The following is a 23,171-nucleotide window of genomic DNA, read 5'->3' on the forward strand; positions in this document are numbered from 1 at the left end:
AACTCCCAAGGCCCAGGCCACACCCTAGACCACTTAAATGAGAATTTGCAGAGGTAGAACCCAGGTATCAGTAGTTTTTAAAGTCTCCCAGGGGATTCCAATGTGCAGGAACTAGAAAATTAGTCTAATCTTCATTTAAGTGAGAAGTGAGACACATACCTTGAGATTTATCCAAGATCACATCTATTTACATATGTCCTGTTGTGGAAATTGAATAATGGAATCATCAAAATTGTATAGGATCAGTCAACATACACATAATTCATTTAAGTTTAGGGAACCAGGGCCAGGCACGGTGGCTCACGCCACCACTATAATCCCAGCACTTTGGGAGGCCAAGGCGGGTGGATCACCTGATGTCAGGAGTTCAAGACCAGCCTGGCCAACATGGGGAAACCCCATCTCTACTAAAAATACAAAAATTAGCTGGGCGTGGTGGCAGGCACCTATAACCCCAGCTACTCAGGAGGCTGAGAGAATCGCTTGAACCCTGGAAGCGGAGGTTGCAGTGAGCTGAGATCATGCCACTGTACTCCAGCCTAGGCAACAGAGGGAGACGTTGACTCAAAAAAAAAGTAGTAAGTTTAGGGAACCATATGGCAGCACTGCACCTAACATAGTTTGCCCAGTGTGTATCCATCTTATGTGTCTTTGCCTTCATTTGCCAGTCCATTTCTCCTTGTTATAGCTGATCCTGAGACCCTACTTCATCTTGACAACTATATTTAGAATTTGTACAAATAAATCTCTGCCTTCTGGTCAGGCTGTTTCACTTGCCAGCATTTTTGCAGCCTTTAATTGTTGTTTGCCAGATGTATGTAAATATTATGTGTTTTATGTAATGTAAAAAAATTGAAGATACAAAATTGAGTAATGCTTTGCCCATATAATTCTCTTTACAACAGCTCAATTCACGTATATCATCTAACAATGGCTTCCATAGAATAGACATGTAATACATGCTTATTTAATTAATGAACAAAGGAAGATTTTTTTTCCTTCCTTGCAGGAACTTTGTATTAAAGCATCATGTATTCTTGGTCCGAAACTGGGAGAAGATTCGTCAAAAACAGGAGGAAGTAAAGCACACCAGTGATAATATTCACTCAGCATCATTATATACCCGTTGGAATGGGATCTGCCGAGATGATGGGAATATCAAGTCTGGTAAGGCATTTGAAACATTTCTTTCTTTTTTTTGAGACAGAGTTTCACTCTTGTTGCCCAGACTGGAGTGCAATGGCATGATCTAGGCTCACTGCAACCTCTGCCTCCTGGGTTCAAGCAATTATCCTGCCTCAGCCTCCTGAGTAGCTGGGATTACAGGCGCCCGCCACCATGCCCGGCTAATTTTTGTATTTTTAGTAGAGAGGGGGTTTTGCCATGTTGGCCAGGCTGGTCTCGAACTCCTGACCTCCTGCCTTGGAATCAAGGTGATTTGCCTGCCTCGGCCTCCCAAAGTGTTGGGATTACAGGCGTAAGCCACCACACTCAGCCGAATTTCTATTAATTTATTTTAGTTGCTTTCCAGCAGATAATCTATTTAACAACTCCTTTTAGTATTGACCAAAAAAGTTATGATCCTAATATGTACACATCAGTCAGTAATAACCTATCCATCCCAGTTCTTCAGCTTTCCTCTCTTTAGGGAATAGAAAGAAACCTCCTTCTACAGCCTTTCAAACATGACCTATAGTCTGAAATAGTCATTAGGTATCAGATAGATAGTGGGCCCTCTTTGTTACTTCCTACCTTGAAAATAACTTGCAGACAGAGTAAATAGTGATACCAAATCCACTGGGGAAATTGGGGTGGGGGATGGGTAATTATCAGTGGGTGGATGGGTCATTATCAGTTTGAAGACCTTTTTATCTCACATTTAGATTCAGCTGGGGATGGGTCATTTCTCACATTCAGATTCAGTGGGGGACGGGTCATTATCAGTTTGAAGACCTTTTTTTCTCACATTCAGATTAGCACTGTACTCACAAACCATCAGATTTCCTTTTTGTAACCTTCATGCATTAATAATATAACAGCACTCCTGAGTTCAGATATTATCCAGAAGAGACTGAAAGCAGAGGAACTAGCATGTCCAAGCATCCTTTCTAACTGAAAACAGAGTGTTCAAAAGGTCATGCTCTTTTTTTTAATCCTTTCCTTCTTCCCCTCAAAAGGTAGAAGCAATTCTGTGTGATGTGTGAGGGATATGCTGAATGCTAACTAGATAGATTTAAAAATTTGCCCAGAATCGTACATCCTGTCAATGATTTGATTGGCATAAATTCTTTGAACTTATATCCTAACTAGTTTACTTCTAATAATAACAGATACCATTTACAGAGTGCTTACATGTCAGACACTGAGCTACACACATTAAAAGCATTATCTCATTTAACCTGCGTTATTTCCTTATGAGGGAAGTACTACCATTGTTCTCATTTTATGTTTGAGAAGCTGACACATGGGTTAAATAACTTGCCCAAGATCACACAACTAATAAGCAGTGACGCCAGAATTCAGATGCTGATAGATTCATTTTGAAGCCCAGACTTACAACTGCTATACTGTATTGCATTTGAGCACTAAGCTAAGGTCCCTCTTGCAGCATTTTGTCTCCAGTAAATTCCAGTGTTTCCTGATTTTTCATTACAGAAGATAGAAAGAACTCTGTGCCCACTAATCTACCTAATCACTTCAGAGGAAAATAGAGCAAATGGCAGGAATCCATTGGGAAAGAGAAAGACATGTAGAGCTCCTTGTTTCCTGTAACTTAATTTTCACTTTATTCTTCCAGATGTCTTCATGACCCAGTTCTCTGCCCTGCAGACAGCTCGATCTGTTCGAACAAGACGGTTGGCAGCTGCAGAGGAAAATATTGAAGTGGCTCGGGCAGCCCGCCTAGCCCAGATCTTCAAAGAAATTTGTGATGGTATCATCTCTTATAAAGGTGACTATAACCACCTTCAAATTCGTTCTTTTTTTCTTTTTCTTTTTCTTTTTTTTTTTTTAAATAAATAGAGATAGGGTCTTGCTATATTGCCCAGGCTAGTCTCAGACTCCTGGGCTCAAGTGATCCTTCTGTCTAGGCCTCCCAAAGTGCTGGGATTACAGGTATGAGCTACTGCTCATGGGCATTTCTTTTCTTTTTCATTTCTTTTTCTGTCTCCTGATTATCTTCATATTATAGTGGCTTTTTGCAGTTTTCTTAACCTAAGGATATAAAGAGAAAAATGGGGACCAAACTGCCCTAAGATGTAAGATGTAAAGTTTTGAATTTTGAGGCACCTATTCCATTTACATTCCCAAAATAAATCACACTCTCTGCATTCTGTCTTTTTTTTTTTTTTTTTTTTGAGATGGAGGTCTCGCTATGTTGCCCAGGCTGGTCTTGAACTCCTGGCCTCAAGCGATCCTTCTGCCTCGACCTCCCAAAGTTCTGGGATTATAAGCATGAGCTACCATGTCTGTCTTGCATTCTCAAGTAGGCTCATCTCACCGAACATGAAACTGCAGTAAGTATGTCTACCATGTCACTGCATTCTGAGCATGAAACACAGGCTCTTTTACTCTGCTAGTGAAATTGCCAGAAATTAAGTATGGTAGCAAATGAGAAGTGGCCCCTCACCGTAAATTCCATTTTCATAATACAGAGTAACTGTTACAGGAAAAATCAATTACGGAAAATATTCACAGTACAGTACTAAATTATTCAATATCTGGAATTTAATTGGATCCATACCCAACAGAGTAATAGTAATTTATTTATTTATTTATTTATTTTATTTTACTTTTTTTTTTTTGAGACAAAGTCTCACTCTGTCGCGCAGGCTGGAGTGCAGTGGCATGATCTCGGCTCACTGCAACCTCCACCTCCTGGGTTCCAGCGATTCTCCTGCCTCAGCCTTCTTGAGTAGCTGGGACTACAGGCGCACACCACCACACCTGCCTAAGTTTTGTATTTTTTAGTAGAGACAGTGTTTCACCATATTGGCCAGGCTGGTCTTGAACTCCTGACCTCGTGATCCACCTGCCTCGGCCTCCCAAAGTGATGGGATTACAGGCGTGAGCCACCATGCCCGGCCTTTATTTTTTTGGTTTTAGACAGGGTCTCAGTCTGTTGCCCAGGTTGGAGTTCAGTGGTGCAATCTTGGCTCACCACATCCTCCGCCTCAAGGGTTCAGATGATTCTCCCACCTCAGCCTCCTGAGTAGCTGGGACTCCAGGTGTGCGCCACTATGCCCAGCTAAATTTTGTATTTTTTGGTAGTGAGACGGGGTTTCAACATGTTAGCCAAGCCGTTTTCGAACTCCTGACCTCAAGTTCTCTGCCCACCTCAGCCTCCCAAAGTGCTGGGATTACAGGCGTGAGCCACTGTGCCCCGCCAAACTTTTTTTTTTTTTTTTTTTTTTTGAGACAGAGTCTCATTCTGTTGCCCAGACTGGAGTGCAGTGGCACAATCTCGGCTCACTGCAACCTCTGCCTCCCAGGTTCAAGCAATTCTCCTGCCTCAGCCTCCCAAGTAGCTGGGATTGCAGGCATGTGCCACCACGGCCAGCTAATTTTTTGTGTGTGTGTGTTTTTAGTAGAGACAGGGTTTCACCATGTTGGCCAGGATGGTCTCAATCTCTTGACCTCGTGATCTGCCCACCTCAGCCTCCCAAAGTGCTGGGATTATAGGCGTGTGCCATCGCGCCCGGTCTTTTTTTTTTCTTTTTCTTTTTCTTTTTTTTTTTTAGGACGGAGTCCTGTTCTGTCGCCCAGGCTGGAGTGCAGTGGCACAATCTCTGTTCACTGCAACCTCCGCCTCCCGGGTTCAAGCAACTCTCCTGCCTCAGCCTGCCGAGTAGCTGGGACTACAGGTGCATGCCACCACGCCCGGCTAATTTTTTTATTTCTAGCAGAGACGGAGTTTCCCCATGTTAGCCAGGATGGTCTTGATCTCCTGACCTCATGATCTGCCCACCTTGACCTCTCAAAGTGCTGGGATTACAGGTGTGAGCCACCGCACCCATTCCCAGCCAAACAAATTACTATTAATTAAGGGCAGTTAATGAGAACTAGAAAGCACTTTTTGGATAAGATATTCTTTTTGCTATTATAAGATGTGTTGAGTAGTAATTTGCCCTAAGCAGATTACCCTCAATAAGTTCCCATCTCTCATTCTTCATAGGAAGTTCTTCTCATTACCCAACTAACATTGTGCTACCTTTCAAGCAGATACAACTGTATCTTTCATATCCTAGACAATCTTAGAATTGTCATTTGATCCCTGCCTTTATCTACATATCTGAAAAAGTAGATTTTTCACAGGCCTTAAAAAGACTTGGATTTTTGGCCAGACGCAGTGGCTCATGCCTGTAATCCCAGCACTTTGGGAGGCCGAGGCAGGTGAATCACCTGAGGGTCAGGAGTTCGAGACTATCCTGGCCAACATGGTGAAACCCTGTCTCTATTAAAAATACAAAAATTGGCCGGGCATGGTGGCGGGCACCTGTAAGTCCCAGCTACTCGGGAGGCTGAGGCAGGAGAATGGCATGAACCCAGGAGGTGGAGCTTGCAGTGAGCGAAGATCACGCCACTGCACTCCAGCCTGGGCAACAGAGCGAAACTCTTGTCTCAAAAAAAAAAAAGTAGCTTGGCGTGGTGGTACACGCCTGTAGTCCCAGCTACTCGGGAGGCTGAGGCAGGAGAATCGCTTGAACTCAGGAGGTGGAGGTTGCAGTGAGCTGAGATCATGCCATTGCACACCAGCCTGGGCGACAAGAGTGAGACTCTGTCTCAAAAAAAAAAAAAAAAAAAAAGACTTGGATTTTTCTCTCACTTTTAATTTGAGGGATTCTACTCTTCCAGTTAGGAGATGCTTGCCTCCCTTGTATGGTGGAATCTTTCTACTAAACCTCACATTCTTTTGCAGATTCTTCCCGGCAAGCACTGGCAGCTCCACTTTTGAACCTTCCCCCAAAGAAAAAGTAGGTTCACATTTGTGGGAATCATCTGAGTTTTTAAAAAGTGCTAAGTGTGCCAGATTGACACCCTGGCTTTGTGTTCCAGGAATGCTGATTATTATGAGAAGATCTCTGATCCCCTAGATCTTATCACCATAGAGAAGCAGATCCTCACTGGTTACTATAAGACAGTGGAAGCTTTTGATGCTGACATGCTCAAAGTCTTTCGGAATGCTGAGGTATTTTTCACTGACTTCAAACAGATTTCACAAGTTTGTTCTGAAGAGAATTAGTCTAGAAGTTTAAGATTTTTACCCTCCTCTATCAGCCATATTTCTGGTTGGAAAAGCCAGTCATTTTTGAGTATCCTTGGGGTATGTGTTACAGTATACTAAATATTATAGAAGGCTATCTATGAAGACATTGATAGGACTAGAATGGAAGGTTAAATCATTCCCCCCCAAAAAAAGAATTTTTGTAAAAAACTAATTTAGTATTAAACCTTTATGACTGCATTATATAGATATTTTAATACATTTAACTAATATCTATAGTTTCTTTCCTCAAGAAAATAAGTACATGTGAAATATACAGAAATATGCATAGGTAAATGTTTATATATGTGTGTGTGTGTGTGTATATATATATATACTTTTTTTTTTTTTTTTTTTTAATGAGACAGAGTCTTGCTCTGTCACCCAGGCTGGAGCGCAATAGCGTGATCTCAGCTCACTGCAACCTCCACCTCCCGGGTTCAAGCGATTCTCCTGCCTCAGCCTCCTGAGTAGCTGGGATTACAGGCGCCTGCCACCATGCCTGGCTAATTTTGTATTTTTAGTAGAGACAGGGTTTCACCATGTTGGCCAGGCTGGTCTTGAACTCCTGACCTCAGGTGATCTGCCCGCCTTGGCCTCCCAGAGTGTTGGGATTACAGGCGTGAGCCACAGCTCCTGGCCAGTAATATATCTTGAGGATGAAATTGAGGAGTATCACAGTGATAGATTATGGAATAGCTGAAGCTCATTGGAGAGAAAGTGGCCTTGAACTGATTTAAAGGACAGGATGGACTATTGTATGGTGCATAGAAGAGAGGAAATTATTCAGTAATTTTGACATGCCTTGGAGAGGTGTTTGGAAGACAAAAGAGCCTACTAGATAAAGGAATAATAGAAGTTGAAAGACAAAATGAGAAAGAAAAATAGACAAGCGGGAGAAGAATTAGAGCAATCTTAAATTGTAACATTCTTCCTACTGAAACCCAGCTTCCACATAGATTCAACACCTGTAGATCTGTCACAGATATCCACAAGACAAAGGTGTATGTTGAACTTCTACAGTACATTATGCTTGTGATATTAATTCATATTTCATGATCTCTATGTATTTGATCTTGTGGACAAGAAGGCCCGTGACAGGAATTGAATGACAGATCAGTTGAGCAAATGGAAAAATAACATGCAGATTCTAACTTGAATTCATTTTAGTTCAGTTTAAGTTGTTACCAACTGTCTGGCCATATATTTGATACTATTGAAAATCTGTTAACCAAAATGGGAGGGTAAAGAAAGTCATGCTACCTCTTCAGGTAAATTGTTAAGCCACATTGAGAGAACCAAACATGATTTCTTTATTTGCTTTCTTCAGAAGTACTATGGGCGTAAATCCCCAGTTGGGAGAGATGTTTGCCGTCTACGAAAGGCCTATTACAATGCCCGGCATGAGGCATCAGCCCAGATTGATGAGATTGTGGGAGAGACAGCAAGTGAGGCAGACAGCAGTGAGACCTCAGTCTCTGAAAAGGAGAATGGGCATGAGAAGGACGACGATGTTATTCGCTGTATCTGTGGCCTCTACAAGGATGAAGGTCTCATGATCCAGTGTGACAAGTGCATGGTGAGGGTCAGGAAATGAAGCAGAAGCTTGGTCCTGATGAACACGGTGACCATATTCAAAGAAGAAGCCCATGCCTCTTTTGGATTGGCTTGAAAGACTGTTTATGAACTGTAACTTAGCCTTGGTTTCTGTTAGGTTTCTGTGTTTACTATATTGCCTTTCTCCTTTTATCTTTCTTTCACTTTATCCTTCCCTTCTTTTTCTTTCCTTCTCTCCTCTCTTCTTGTTTTTTTGTTTTGTTTTGTTTATAAGATAGGATCTTGCTCTGTCATCCACACTGGAGTGTAGTGGCACGATCTCAGCTCTCTGCAACCTCTGCCTCCCAGGCTCAAGCAATCCTCCCACCTCAGCCTCTCGAGTAGCTGGGATTATAGGCATGTGCCACGTGCCACCATGCCCGGCTAATTTTTTGTACTTTTTGTAGAGATGGGGTGTCACCATGTTGCCCAGGCTGGTCTTGAACTCCTGAGCTCAAGTGATCTGCCCACCTCGGCCTCCCAAAGCGTTGGGATTACAGGCGTGAGCCACCACGCCTGGCTCTTTCCTTCTTTCTGCCCACTTTCCACTGTACACTTCTCACATAATCTGGATCAAGGAAAATGCCAGTATTTCATATAGTGCTTTGCCTTTTGAATCATTAGTGATAATATACTCTATTAATTGAATCCTCTGATAGAGTGAAATATGTTAATACATGTAGGGCTCCTGATGAAGAAGTCAAAGCCTGGATTTGAGCCCTAGTGTCTCCACTAATATATGTGAATGCATAACTTTATGTGTAAAGTGGCTGTAAGTAACGCATAGGATTGTTGGGAGGCTAAAGTTAGACAGGAGTAAATAAAACATTTTGTAGCTGTATTCTGAAAGCAGAATAGCTGTAGCATTTACTTAAATTACTTAGTAATAGTTCAGTAGTCTATTCGTTTTCATATTCTCTGTCCATCTCCCCATTTTATTTGCCCAGATCTATAGATTATGAGTCAATCGGTATACTTTTGCTTAGAACAGTCATTATTCTGTTTTCCTCCTATTTTACCATTTATCTCTAATTTATCATTCACCCAGTTATCCCTTAGTTCCTCTTTTACTTTACCCTGACCTATTGCTAATTTTATTCTGGGCTCCCAGGACACTCTCAATAAGTCATAGCCTCCATGTTCCCCAAACTGTATGTTTTTCTACAGGTATGGCAGCACTGTGATTGTATGGGAGTGAACTCAGATGTGGAGCACTACCTTTGTGAGCAGTGTGACCCAAGGCCTGTGGACAGGGTAAGCTGAACCTCTGATAAAACTCTGATCTATAAGTAGGAGAGGTAGCACATGGTATCTTACCTGTCCTGCTCCTGCTTTGCAGAATTTCCTTTAATAGGTTGTTCAGCCTCTCTGGGCCTTGGTTTCTTAAACTTTACATTAAGGATCATAATTCTGTTCTTCCCTATTTCAGGAGTATGATCAAAGGGAAAATAAAATACTTAGAAATCTGTGGAAGGAATGGCACTATATAAAACTAAGGTTTTTGGCCGGGCACGGTTGCTCATGCCTGTAATCCTAGCACACTGGGAGGCTAAGGCGGATGGATTGCCTGAGCTCAGGAGTTCGAGACCAGCCTGGGCAACACGGTGAAACCCCATCTCTACTAAAATACAAAAAAAATTAGCTGGGCATGGAAGCGTGCACCTGAAGTCTCAGGTACTTGGGCAGCTGAGGCAAGAGAACTGCTAGAACCCGGGAGGCAGATGTTGCAGTGAGCCAAGATCATCAAGATCATGCCAGTGCACTCCAGCCTGGGCGACAGAGCAAGACTCCATCTCTTAAAAAAAAAAAGGCCGGGTGCAGTGGATCGTGAGGTCAGAAGTTCGAGACCAGCCTGGCCAAGATGGTGAAACCCTGTCTCTACTAAAAATTCAAAACTTAGCCAGGCACAGTGGCAGGTGCCTGTAATCCCAGCTACTCAGGAGTCTGAGGCAGGCAAATCACTTGAACCCAGGAGGCAGAGGTTGCAGTGAGCCAAGATCGCATCACTGCATTCTAGCCTGGGTAACAGAGCAAGACTCTGTCTCAAAAAAAAAAAAAAAAAAAAAGCTGGGCATGGTGGCTCACACCTATAATCCCAGCACTTTGGGAGGCCGAGGCGGGCAGATCACAAGGTCAAGAGATAAAGACCATCCTCGGCCGGGCGCAGTGGCTCACGGCTGCAATCCCAGCATTTTGAGAGGCCAAGGCGGGTGGATCATGGGGTTAGGAGTTCAAGACCAGCCTGGCCAATATGGTGAAACCCCATCTCTACTAAAAACTGCAAAAAAAATTAGCCGGGTGCAGTGGCAGGCGCCTGTAATCCCATCTACTTGGGAGTCTGAGGCAGGGGAATCACTTGAACCTGGGCGGCAGAGGTTGCAATGAGCCAAGATCACGCCACTGCACTCTAGCCTGGGTGACAGAGTGAGACTCAGTCTCAAAAAAAAGACCATCCTGGCTAACATGGTGAAACCCCGTCTCTACTAAAAATACAGAAATTACCTGGGCGTGGTGTTGTGTGCCTGTAGTCCCAGCTACTCGGGAGGCTAAGGCAGGAGAATTCACTTGAATCTGGAGGCGGAAGTTGCAGTGGGTGGAGATCGCACCACTGCACCCCAGCCTGCCGACAGAGCAAGACTCCATTTCAAAAAAAAACAAAACTGAGGTTTTTATAAACACTATCAGATGTCCATGAAAGGAATAGCTTACAAAATCCAGAACTTGGTACCCTTAACGTCATTTATGTTAGACAGTGGTTTAAGTGAAAAGAGCACTGGACTCAGAATCAGCAAAGGTTAGTGTTAGGCTCACTTCATAGGAGAGAGGGTAAGTGGCTTGTGTAAGTCATTAAGTGGGTTCTGTGCTTGGCTCTGCTATCTTTATATGTGTGATTTTGGGCAAGTCATTTTTACAAAAAGAAGAGATTTAGGCAGTATTTCTTAACAATGTTGCTGTTGTCATGTTTAGGTGAATAGTCCTTGTTGTGAGGGATGCATTTCAGAATGTTTGGCTTCCTTGGACCCTGGGCATTAAATACCAGTAGCATACCCCAATCATTGTAATAATTAGTCTCCCTTCACACATTTTCATATGGCCCCTAGATTACGTAGAGCAACTACACAATTAGTGCTTCATAAAACATAGATTGAGATACTTAGCCTATCAGTTTTGTCCTCTACCTTCACTTTTCCAGGTTTAACAGCTCTAGTTGCTTTCATCTTTTTTGTATATCTGTGGTATATTGAAATGACTAAACAGTAAGTTTTGATTGAGAATTCTAGGTTGAGAAATAAGTAGGCTGAATGTAGTAATTCCAGCCCTTATACATTGGCTTTCTGCTCCTATCAGGAGGTTCCCATGATCCCTCGGCCCCACTATGCCCAACCTGGCTGTGTCTACTTCATCTGTTTGCTCCGAGATGACTTGCTGCTTCGTCAGGGTATGTATACAGGAGCTAACCCTACTTGTCAGAGGTGACCTTTCTGAATAGTAGGAAGTCTCTGCTGTCTCCATCGTAGTCATTGTCTCCATACGGCCTCGAATAGCAATAGAATATAAGTTTTTATATCTGTAGTCCTTGTGCTTACATGCATCACCTCTCCACCAAATAATACTAATTTGAAATGATAGACATGTTACAAAGCTAACTTTAAGACTGGGAAAAACATATAGGAAGCTCAAGAAATGGAATGCCTCCCTTATATTATTGTCATAGTCTAGAATTGATTATCATCACTTAACACTGCTGCTTTTAGCTCTCTGTATTTATACTGTTTCAGATTATGAGTTCTATGTAGACCCTGAGTCAGATAAACAGATGCCTAACAGAATTCATACAAGAATTGTTTTATGTTTCTTCTGTGTTCTGGGTCTTCCTAGGTGACTGTGTGTATCTGATGAGGGATAGTCGGCGCACCCCTGATGGCCACCCGGTCCGTCAGTCCTATCGACTGTTATCTCACATTAACCGAGATAAACTTGACATCTTTCGCATTGAGAAGCTTTGGAAGAATGAAAAGTACGTGCTGAGGTTCTGTCCTTTTCTTCCAGCCGTGCTGTACCAGCGGAGCTGAATGTTCACTAGGATCTTGCTAATCAGCTAAACCTCTCCCTTCTCACTTTTCCATTGTTTTAGAGAGGAACGGTTTGCCTTTGGTCACCATTATTTCCGTCCCCACGAAACACACCACTCTCCATCCCGTCGGTTCTATCATAATGAACTATTTCGGGTGCCACTCTATGAGATCATTCCCTTGGAGGCTGTAGTGGGGACCTGCTGTGTGTTGGACCTTTATACGTATTGTAAAGGTAAGTGATCTGGGCTAGTTAAAAAATGACCTCAGCCAAGTGCAGTGGCTCACGCTGGTAATCCCAGCGGTGTGGGAGGCCGAGGCAGGCAGATTGCTTAAGCCCAGGAGTGTGAGAACAGCCTGGCCAACGTGGCAAAACTCTGCCTCTGTAGCTGGGCATGGCAGTGTAGGCCTGTAGTCCCAACTACTGGGAGGATTGCTGAGCCTGGGAGGCAAAGGTTGCAGTGAGCCAAGATCACACCACTGCACTCCAACCTGTGCAACAGAATGAAACCCTGCCTCAAAAAAACAAAAAAAAAAAAAAAAAAAAAGACTTCAATGACCTCATGTCTCCTGTTCATTGCCCACCCCATTCTTGTTGCCTGTATATGATGAAAGATTCTCCAAGGCTAGCTATGAAACTTCAGAGAGCTCTACTATATTTTTTCCTTTCTTTTACCTAGTGCTTAGTACTCAATAAAAGTTTATTCTTTTTTATTAAATTTAGTTAATTTTGTTAATACTGTGTACTAATTTCAAATTCCAGCTCTACCACATTTTATCTATGTTCCTTTGTGGAATTTACTTAATCTAAGTATCAGTTTCCCATTGAAAATAAGGACTATCTATTTTAAAGAGTTCTTAAAAGATTATATAATATAATCTACAAAAGCACTCAGCCTAGTTTATGGCTTAGAGTAAAAGCTCAATATGTTATTTGTCACTATTAGCAGAGTTCAGTTGCCTAGACTGTTCTCTCAGAATCATAGCAAAATAGTCTAAAAGACTACATATTCCATTCCAAAACTGACAGACTGCTTTCAGTTCTGTGTGATACTGATGAGTCCTCCTTGTCTCAGTTAAAAAGTGTTCATTTACAAATGTGCTTCCCTCAAATTTATGCCTCTGTTCTTTTCTTGTAACTCCCCGTAACCTGCTCGGTTTTTCCCTCAAAATACTCCCTCACACATCCCTGCAGCACTCAGTTTACATTTCTGGTTTATTTCCATCCATTCTGCTGTATATTTACTTTATCCTTTGTTGACACTAGTGTCTGAGAACTCTTTGTCCGGCAACTACCAAATGCTTAGTTATCCTGCCTCTCTAAATAGCTACCATGTAGGGTTTTAAGGGTCTAGCTGCTCTCCCATTGATGTGTATGGGGTCTTTGGGCAGCTCAGGGGGAGAAATGGCTAAATAGGATTCCTTAACACTGGTTGGACCCATAGGGAGACCCAAAGGAGTAAAGGAGCAAGATGTGTACATCTGTGATTATCGGCTTGACAAGTCAGCACACCTGTTTTACAAGATCCACCGGAACCGCTATCCTGTCTGCACCAAACCCTATGCTTTTGATCACTTCCCCAAGAAGCTCACTCCCAAAAAAGATTTCTCGGTGAGTCTCCTTCCTTTCTTAACACTACATATTAGGACAATCTGGTTCATGCATGAAATTCACTGAGCGAAAATCTTCACGTAGTTCTCTGCTTCTTCATCCAAATTCCATCCCAAACTATGGATATCTCTGTCTCTATTTGGGACATTTGAACAGCATAAGTACATTTCCTCACATAGACTGTATCTCAGAAAATTGTTGATATAGTGTTATACCTTTCCTCTTTTCTCTTTCGTCTGTTTAACCTTTGCTGGCGAGCCCCATTCTGTAGATTTTTGTTTTGTTTTGTCTTTCACACCCATAATTTTAAGAAGCAAGAACCCTGAAAAACTCCTTTTTTTCCTCTCTCATTGAGAACACACCCGTAAAAGAAGAACCTTCACAGAAAATAATTCAGTGCTTTTTCTTTTTATGCCTGCATTAAAAATGGAAGACACGATCATTATATAAAATTTGTGAGCCAGGCGCAGTGGCTCACGCCTGTAATCCCAGCACTTTGGGAGGCCAAGGTGGGCGGATCATGAGGTCAGGAGATCAAGACCATCCTGGCTAACACGGTGAAACCCCCTCTCTACTAAAAATACAACAAATTAGCCAGGTGTGGTGGCGGGTGCCTGTGGTCCCAGCTACTCGGGAGGCTGAGGCAGGAAAATAGCGTGAACCCAGGAGGCAGAGCTTGCAGTGAGCCAAGATCACGCCACTGCACTCCAGCCTGGGTGATAGAGCGAGACTCCGTCTCAAAAAAAAAAAAAAAAATTGTGAACACTGAAACCCCGTCTCTACTAAAAATACAAAAATTAGCCAGGTGTGGTGGCACGCACCTGTAATCCTAGCTACTCAGGAGACTGAGGCAGGAGAATCGCTTGAACCTGGGAGGCAGAGATTGCAGTGAGCCAAGATCGCGCCATTGCACTCCAGCTTGGGTGACAGAGCGAGACTCCGTCTCAAAACAAAACAACAACAACAACAAAACAAAATTTGTGGTGGTGGTGTTTATTGTATAAACATCATGGTGGCTCATGTGTGTAATCTCAGCACCTTGGGAGGCTGAGACAGGAGGATCACTTGAGCCCAGGAGTTTGAGGTTACAGTAAGCTGATTGTGCCACTGCACTCCAGCCTGAGTGACAGAGACCCTGTCTCAAAAAAAAAAAAAAAAAAAATTAAGTATAGAAGCATAAGAGGAAAAAAGTTATATATATACTCCACTATCCAGAAAATACCCATTATTAACATTTTCATTGTCAGGCTTTTTCCTGGTATTTTTTCTTTCAAATTGTTGAGAACCGTGTGCCAATTATACGTTTTGTCATTCATCATTCCATAAAGATTTTGATCATCCATTCATCTGTTTGCTCTAATAAAACCCTGGCTGAGCTCCTCATCTTTGAGTCTTCTTTTAGTGGGCCTGTCAAAAGTCATAGCTGTCACCCTGGAATCCTTAGAAATAATCTAACCAGGGCCAGGCATGGTGGCTCACACCTGTAATCCCAGAACTTTGGGAGGCCGAGGAGGGTGGATCACAAAGTCAGGAGATTGAGACCAGCCTGGCCGACATGGTGAAACCCCATCTCTACTAAAAATACAAAAATTAGCCGGGCATGGTGGCATGCACCTGTAATCCCAGTTACTCAGGAGGCTGAGGCAGAAGAATCGCTTGAACTCAGAGGCGGAGATTGCAGTGAGCCAAGATCGCACCACTGCACTCCAGCCTGGCAACAGGACAAGACTCTCAAAAAAAAAGAAAGAAAAATAAGCTAACCAGAAAACAAAGCAATATGTTCCTATTTTCCCTATTTTTTTTTTTTTAATTTTCCAGACCGTCTTTTGTATTCTCTGCCCACCACCAGGTCTTTCCTTGCATCTAGACTTATTTGGTTTTGCTTGCTCAATCAATAGCTTACTGACTAGCTTTGAAACCCCAGCCTTAACTACAGTCATGTGCAACATGTTTCAGTCAACATTGGACTGCATATACAACGGTGATCCCGTAAGATTATAATGGAGCTGAAGAATTCCTTCCTATCATCTAGTGATGTCATAGCTGTCGTAACATACTGCAATGTAATACCTTTTCTATGTTTAGATACATAATACTTACCATGGTATTACAACTGCCTACAGTATTCAGTACAGTACTGTGCTGTATATATAGGCTTGTAGCCTAGGAGCAATAAGCTATACTAAATAGCCTAGGTGTATAGTAGGCTATACTATCTAGGTTTGTGTAAGGATGCTTTATGATGTTTACATAACAATCAAATCACCTGATGACATATTTCTCAGAACATATCCCCATATGTCCCCAAGCGACATATGACTGTATTTAAAAGGTGAAATGGGGTAGAAAAAATTGTGCATTTATCCCTCCCATTGTCATCCTGGGAGCACAAAATGCTGATAATCATTGTGGCCTGCATATTCATAGAAGTACTAAATTTCTCATCTTAAAACAAAGTCACCCAACTTGTCTACTGCCCTACTGTGTTCCTTATCCTGACTGGCCCCAGAGAAGAGCTAGCTCTCCCAGCTTCTACAATATGCTTACCTCTTCCTTTTCTTCTCTGCAGCCTCATTACGTCCCAGACAACTACAAGAGGAATGGAGGACGGTAAGTCCCATGGGGGGATATGAGGATCCTAAGGGATTGACTAAGAGCTTGAATGGATCAAGAAAACAAACAACTACCCACTCAGCTCCACCTCTAGGACTGGGTATTCTCTGCAGAGTAGCCCAGTGTAGTGCCAGCACTATGGAAGAACTAAATTTCAGTAGATGTGGTCCCATTATGGAGCCTTAATTGGAGCAACAGAGAGATGTGCAGGGAGTAGAGACAGAGATTTGGAACAGAACTCCAGACTCAGAAAAGTTTCTTTTAGATGTCTGTAAGCTTTCCCCATTACCTCAAGGTATATCAGCTCTTGGTACCTCTATCAAGGAACAGATGTAGCCAGTACAGTTTTCACTGAGCTATGAACTGTGGGTTCATAGTTTTTATTTTTGCTTATTTTGTACGTGAGGATTATTCCTGAAGAAAGATGACAGAAGGCTTTTTCTTCAGTCTCCTCATCTGTTGAATGGGGGCATAACAACTGCTTTACCTACACCAATAGCTTACCATAAGGGAGAAAATATTAGACTATTGATGTGGAAAAGGGAAGCACGAAAATTTAAAACTCCATTTAAATATTTATTATTGTAGTTGGATTATTGGCATCACAAGGTTGTGCCATACTTCTCTAGTCATGAAGCAGTCATTTAGAACCAGCTAAGCAATTTTATTAGCCCTTGTATATTTTATGGATTCCTGTACCATTTGTGCATATTCCTAAGAGAAATAATAAAAGTTGAATTTTACAAATAAATTTCTGGTAAAGGTAGTGTTTTATTCAAATAATATAAAGTGAAAACGAGAGTCAAGTTTCTTACCTCAAGCTAAGGCTCTAACTGCTGGACTCCAGGATCTCAAGCCATCTTGAGGCCTCCTACCCTTCATCCCCTTTTCCTCCTCAAGTGTCTTACACTAAATTCAGATATCCTTCTGGCAGATCATCCTGGAAGTCTGAGCGCTCAAAGCCACCCCTAAAAGACTTGGGCCAGGAGGATGATGCTCTACCCTTGATTGAAGAGGTTCTAGCCAGTCAAGAGCAAGCAGCCAATGAGATACCCAGCCTGGAGGAGCCAGAACGGGAAGGGGCCACTGCTAACGTCAGTGAGGGTGAAAAAAAAACAGAGGAAAGTAGTCAAGAACCCCAATCAACCTGTACCCCTGAGGAACGACGGCATAACCAACGGGAACGACTCAACCAGATCTTGCTCAATCTCCTTGAAAAAATCCCTGGAAAAAATGGTAAGAAGAATCAGGTTCATATCTAGGGTTTAAGATAAATGCGAAATGAGAGGGAATGGAAAAAAATTGTAATTACTGGTTCAGCATCCAAAGTATTCTAAGAAAATGGTATAGTTCTTTTATAGGCTTGCTTTTAGTTATATCTTGGTAGTGAAACTGGAAGGTGAGATGATCTCCTCTAAAGAACCACCTTTTTCATGTAGGGTTGGAGGATGGGCTAAATTGCTTATAGGTCAGAAAAGGAATCACTGAGTTCGTGTGCTCTCCTTAGAGCTCAAATCTGGAATAAGGAGTAGGAGATTGGTATTTTGATGAGCCTCCTTGGTTCTGTTTTCAGCCATTGATGTGACCTACTTGCTGGAGGAAGGATCAGGCAGGAAACTGCGAAGGCGTACTTTGTTTATCCCAGAAAACAGCTTTCGAAAGTGACCCTCAAAGAATGAGAACCTCAAGCATCTGGGATCCAGTGGAGCTAATCAGTCCTGCCTCCTGCTCTCTGGGTATAGACAGGGGTGGGAAGGGTCCATCTGGGCAAGGGGAATGGGGCCATGTTGTTGACATTAGGTACTTAATAAGCCTTGGAGCTAGTGGAGAGGGAGAGGAAAGGGTTCTGTCCAAGACAGTTCAGGTTAATTAATTTTCCTCTCCATTGCTTCACCTTAAGGGTTAATAATGTAGAGAGGAGGGAGGACCACATTGATGACCAGAACCTACTGGTACTTTCTAGCATTTGCCCCACCCCACAGCTTAGGTTTTTCTGTCATCCTCAGATCCCACAGGCATTGCGAAGAAGCTGCTTCCTATACCCAGGTATAACTCAAAATCCAAAGGGATAGGGCCAGGATCCCTATTCCTACCCCATCTATTCTCTGTTGGCTCCAAGAGCTACCCCAGAGACCTTAAACAGAAACAGTAGCTGAGGCTTCTTCCTAGATACCTGACTAGGGAAGTTTGTCTCTCCTTTCTTGCCCAACCAGGTCAAAGTAAAATGTGAGTTGACAGCTCAAAGCACTTGTAACTGCTGCCCCCTCCCTACCTCTACTCCCCAAAATGGAATCATGGGATAGGGAAGGCCCCCATGGGGTCAGAAGGGCACGGTAGTTCTTGCAATTATTTTTGTTTTACCCTTCATAACCTGTCAAACATATTTTTTTCTAATGAGAAAGCCAGGCCCCCGCCAGCACACATGCTGTTTTTAATGCGCTGTAGTTCTTGTGTGTCTGCTGTGCTGTGCAAATGGAGATCAGTTCAAAATAAAATCATTTAAAAACCTACATAAAAAGAACTCTAAACCCACCCCTGCAACAAAAGTCACTACATAAACTGTTTAGCAGTATTCACCTATCAGAGTATTTGTTGTGAGTATAGATTATCAATTGAAAACACTACTCTTGTTTCTTAATTGTACAGTTTTCAATGTCCCTTTCTTAAAGAGACAGTGTATTTCTCTTCACCCCTAGTCCCATCTTCCCTCACCCTCCTGAATGACATCAGGAGGTATATCCAGGGTGTCTCCTTCCTTCCTACTCTCTTGACCAGAAGTTAACAGACTATACTGTCTCTTTAAAAATAAAATTTAAAAAGCTTTGTTGTCTTTTCAGACATACATATTCATATATGTTTTAGATGTTCTTATAAGAGAAAAGATGGTTTTTAAATGTGCCAAGTTGTGTGTGTGTGTATATATATATGTGTGTATGTGTGTGTATATATATGTGTGTGTGTGTGTGTATATATATATATATATATATACACACACACACACCTGCTGTGTGATTGGTAAGCAATACAATAGTAAATATGTCCCCATTACTTTTTTCTAATATTGGACCAATGCTGTCCTAATTGTACATTTCCCCTTATGGTGACGATGCTCTGACTCGTTTAGGTAGACACATTGACCACCTTCCATTCCATTGAATATTTTTTCCTTTTTCCCCTTTCTGTGTCATTCTTGAGGAAAAAACAAAAGAGAGAGGGGATGCCAATGATCCCCTTGAGCAGAGAAAAAAAGCAAAATAAATATTTTATTAAAGAAAAAAGAGAATTAAGAAAATAGTTTGGAGTATTTTCTTACTGTAGAGAAGCACTGTACATTACTAAGAGACCTGGGTATAAGATACTCACATGTGGAGCTGGAAAAATCGCATGTCCAAGCCCGTTTGAGTGGTTTCTTTTGTTTTTCATTGCAGGGAGTGGGTGGGAGGGAGGTGGGACTAGGGGCACTTTGGGGGTCTCCTTTTAGTCAAAAGCGAGAAAATGACAAGAAAGAGATTAAAATTCAATGTTTCCTTTATAGTGTTAAACACTAAAATTTTAAAAAAGATGAAAAAGAAAAAAAAACTTTGTAAAATGCGAGAACAGAAGCAAAAGACACTACGCTCTGTCATTTTATCTTTCTTTTGTTGAAAGACTAAAAAAAAACTGAAATGTTTTTTAGACAATCAAATGTTAGGTAAGTGCAAAAACTTGTTTTTTCTTACTGGTGTAGAAATTAATGCCTTTTTTTATTTTTCAGTTATTTTATAATAACGAAATAAAAAGAACCCCCCAGCTGCCAGGCGGGTTTTGGTGTTTGAAATGCGGGGCAAAGCACTACATCACTGCAAATAGATACAGAGTTAGTCTGCATGTCTGTAGGCTGTGTGATTGCGGAAAATATAAATGCTGCTAATATATTTCCTTTTTACAAAAGCATATCTAAATAGATGATTGTTTTGATGTTAATCTTTGTAAATTATGTATTACCAATTTTAACATTGGATGTAATTGCATACAAAGCTTGCATCTCAATCCTTGAAAGTCTAGTATTAAATGGAAAAAACTTTTCCTAACTGTGGACTGATGAGCTTGCTATTTTTTCCTCCTTCTTATCCCCCATTTATCTTCCAAGACAACCTCATCCTGTTTCCAAGGGGATCTTTCTGAAACAACATCATAAACATGCTAGGCTGCACATGAGCACACTCACTGCCGTTGACTACTGGATAAAGTCATTTCTTCAGTACTAGGATCTTTCTAGTCTGGACTCAGCCTAATCAATCAGCACAATAATAACACACACCAAATGTCCAGTTGCTTTTCTGTTTTTTGTTTTTGAGACAGAGTCTCCCTGTTACCCAAACTGGAGTGCAATGGCACAATCTCGGCTCACTGCAACCTCCACATCCCAGACTCAAATGATCCTTCTGCCTCAGCCTCCCAAATAGCTGGAGCTACAGGCATGCATCACCATGCCTGGCTAATTCTTGTACTTTTTGTGCAGACGGAGTTTCACCATGTTGCCCAACGTAGTCCAGTTGTTTTGTTGGGTTTTTTTTAATGTTTTTGTTTTTGAGACAAGGCATAACTGTGTTGCCCAGGCCAGAGTGCAGTGGTGCATTATAGCTCACTGCAACCTCAACCTCCTGGGCTCAAGCAATCCTCCCAACTCAGCCTCCTGAGTTGCTAGGACTACAGGGGCGCACCACCACGCCTGGCTAATGTTTTTATTTTTTGTAGAGACAGGGATCTCCCTGTGTTGCCCAGGCTAGTCTCAAACTCCTGGGCTCAAGTGATCCACTCACCTCAGCCTCCCAAAGTTCTGGGACTACAGGCATGAGCCACCACACCTGGCCCAGCTGTTTCTTTTCTTTTCTTTTTTTTTTTTTTTTTTTTTGAGATGGAGTCTCGCTCTCACCCAGGCAGGAGTGCAGTGGTGCAACCTCGTCTCACTGCAACCTCTGCCTCCCGGGTTCAAGGGATTCTCCTGCCTCAGCCTCCCAAGTAGCTGGGATTATAGGCGCCTGCCACCATGCCTGGCTAATTTTTTTTGTATTTTAGTAGAGACGGGTTTCACCATGTTGGCCAGGCTGGTCTCAAACTCCTGACCACAAATGATCCGCCCACCTCCCAGAGTGCTTGGATTACAGGCCTGAGCCACCGCACCCAGCCCCAGCTATTTCTTAAACATGCCATGCGGGCGGATCACCTAAGGTCAGGAGTTCGAGACCAGCTTGGCCAACATGGTGAAACCCTGTCTCTACTAAAAATACAAAAAAATTAGCCGGGCGTGGTGGTGGATGCCTGTAATCCTAGCTACTCCGGAGGCTGAGGCAGGAGAATCGCTTCAACCCGAGAGGCAGAGGTTGCAGTGAGCCGAGATTGCGCCACTGCACTCCAACCTGGGCAACAAGAGTGAAACTCTGTCTCAAAAAAACAAAAAACAAAAAACCATGCCATGCTATTCTACATCTCCATCCTTTGCACACACATGCGTCATCATCTCATTAATTCTCAGTAACAACCACTGAGGCCGGCAATATATAACTTTAGGCCACGTTTTTTTAGGCCACTATGTGTTAGACCATTTCTGTCATAAACAGTTTCTATATATTTGTTTATTAATCCTCACAAAAGCCCTTTGTGGTAGGTACCAAATCCCAATTTTATAAATGAGGAAATTGAAGCAAAAGACAATTTAAGTAACTTGCCCAAGATCACATAGTTAATCTTCATAATAGTCCTCTGAAGTTATTCCCATTTTGTAAGAGTGAAAACTGAAGCTCAGGAAGGTTAAGTAACTTGCCAAAGGTCACCCAGTAACTAGTGTTGGAGCCAGAACTCCAAAGTCTGTGTACTCCTCCACAGATAGAAAAGTGTCATAAATAGACAAAAGTGACCCTACTAATTAAGGAAGATAAACCCATTCCTGCAGATAACTGAAAGGCCTACCAAAACTTTGTCCCAGACATGAGTTAAACATTTAGGCTGGGAAGCCAGGCACGGTGGCTCACGCGTGTAATCCCAGCACTTTGGGAGGCTGAGGCGGGTGGATCACCTGAGGTCAAGAGTTCAAGACCAGCCTGGCCAACATGGAGAAACCCTGTCTTTACTGAAAAATACAAAAATTAGCTGGGCGTGGTGGCACATGCCTGAGGCTGAGGCAGGAGAATCGCTTGAACCTGGGAGGCGGAGGTTGCGGTGAGCCGAGATCCTGCCATTGCACTCCAGCCTGGGCAACAAAAGCGAAACTCCGTAAAAAACAACAACAACAACAACAAAAAAAACAGGCTGGGAGTTCAGCTAGAATACAGTTGCTCAGAAGTAGCAAGACAGCTTACTGCAACAGTTAAATCTGTACTCCTATAAGGACTTGAGGTTCAAGACTAGATCAGAGTGCCCTACTATTACATAATGGTTTCTTCATGATTGCAAAAACAATATGTTACTGTTACATTTTTTTGAGATTATCTTTAATTTTTTTTTTTTTTTTTTTGAGACGGAGTTTTGCTTTTTATTGCCCAGGCTGGAGTGCAATGGCGCAATCTCGGCTCACGGCAACCTCTGCCTCCCAGGTTCAAGCAATTCTCCTGCCTCAGCCCCTCAAATAGCTAGGATTACAGGCATGTGCCACCATGCCCGGCTAATTTTGTATTTTTCATAGAGATGGGGTTTCTCCATGTTGGTCAGGCTCATCTCAAACTCCCGACCTCAGGTGATCCATCCACCTCGGCCTCCCAAAATGCTGGGATTACAGGCATGAGGCACTGCAGCCAGCCGCGTTTTTTTTTTAATTTTTAAACTTTGGTATCTACTGCAATTGTTCTATTCTAGATCATATATATATATATATATACACACACATATATATATACACACACACACACATTATATATATATATATATATATATATACACACACACATACTTTTTTTTTTTTTTTTTTTTTTTGAGAGAGGCCCTTTCTCTGTCTCACAGGCTGGAGTGGAGTGGAGTGCTATGGTGCAATCAAAACTTA

General features: G+C 42.3%; 1 protein-coding gene across 5 annotated transcripts in view; it reads left to right on the forward strand.

Annotated features, from left to right (window-relative positions):
* Nucleotides 1–20,231, forward strand: part of ASH1L (ASH1 like histone lysine methyltransferase) — a 230,256-nt gene extending 210,025 nt beyond the window's left edge. For 2 of the 5 annotated variants that reach the window (XM_063694310.1, XM_063694317.1), the window contains 13 exons: nucleotides 1,010–1,167; nucleotides 2,798–2,950; nucleotides 5,918–5,972; nucleotides 6,055–6,187; nucleotides 7,593–7,841; nucleotides 9,026–9,112; nucleotides 11,207–11,297; nucleotides 11,738–11,876; nucleotides 11,994–12,166; nucleotides 13,377–13,543; nucleotides 16,113–16,153; nucleotides 17,076–17,392; nucleotides 17,730–20,231. In XM_063694310.1, the coding sequence (XP_063550380.1) occupies nucleotides 1,010–1,167; nucleotides 2,798–2,950; nucleotides 5,918–5,972; nucleotides 6,055–6,187; nucleotides 7,593–7,841; nucleotides 9,026–9,112; nucleotides 11,207–11,297; nucleotides 11,738–11,876; nucleotides 11,994–12,166; nucleotides 13,377–13,543; nucleotides 16,113–16,153; nucleotides 17,076–17,392; nucleotides 17,730–17,821 (1,855 nt within the window). In that variant the 3' untranslated portion in view covers nucleotides 17,822–20,231. The other 3 variants (XM_063694311.1, XM_031010717.3, XM_055361470.2) reach the window with 2 other exon arrangements.
* Nucleotides 20,232–23,171: the final 2,940 nt, after the last annotated feature.

The sequence above is a fragment of the Gorilla gorilla genome, chromosome 1, assembly GCF_029281585.2.
Source record: "Gorilla gorilla gorilla isolate KB3781 chromosome 1, NHGRI_mGorGor1-v2.1_pri, whole genome shotgun sequence".
NCBI classification, from domain to species: Eukaryota; Metazoa; Chordata; class Mammalia; order Primates; family Hominidae; genus Gorilla; species Gorilla gorilla.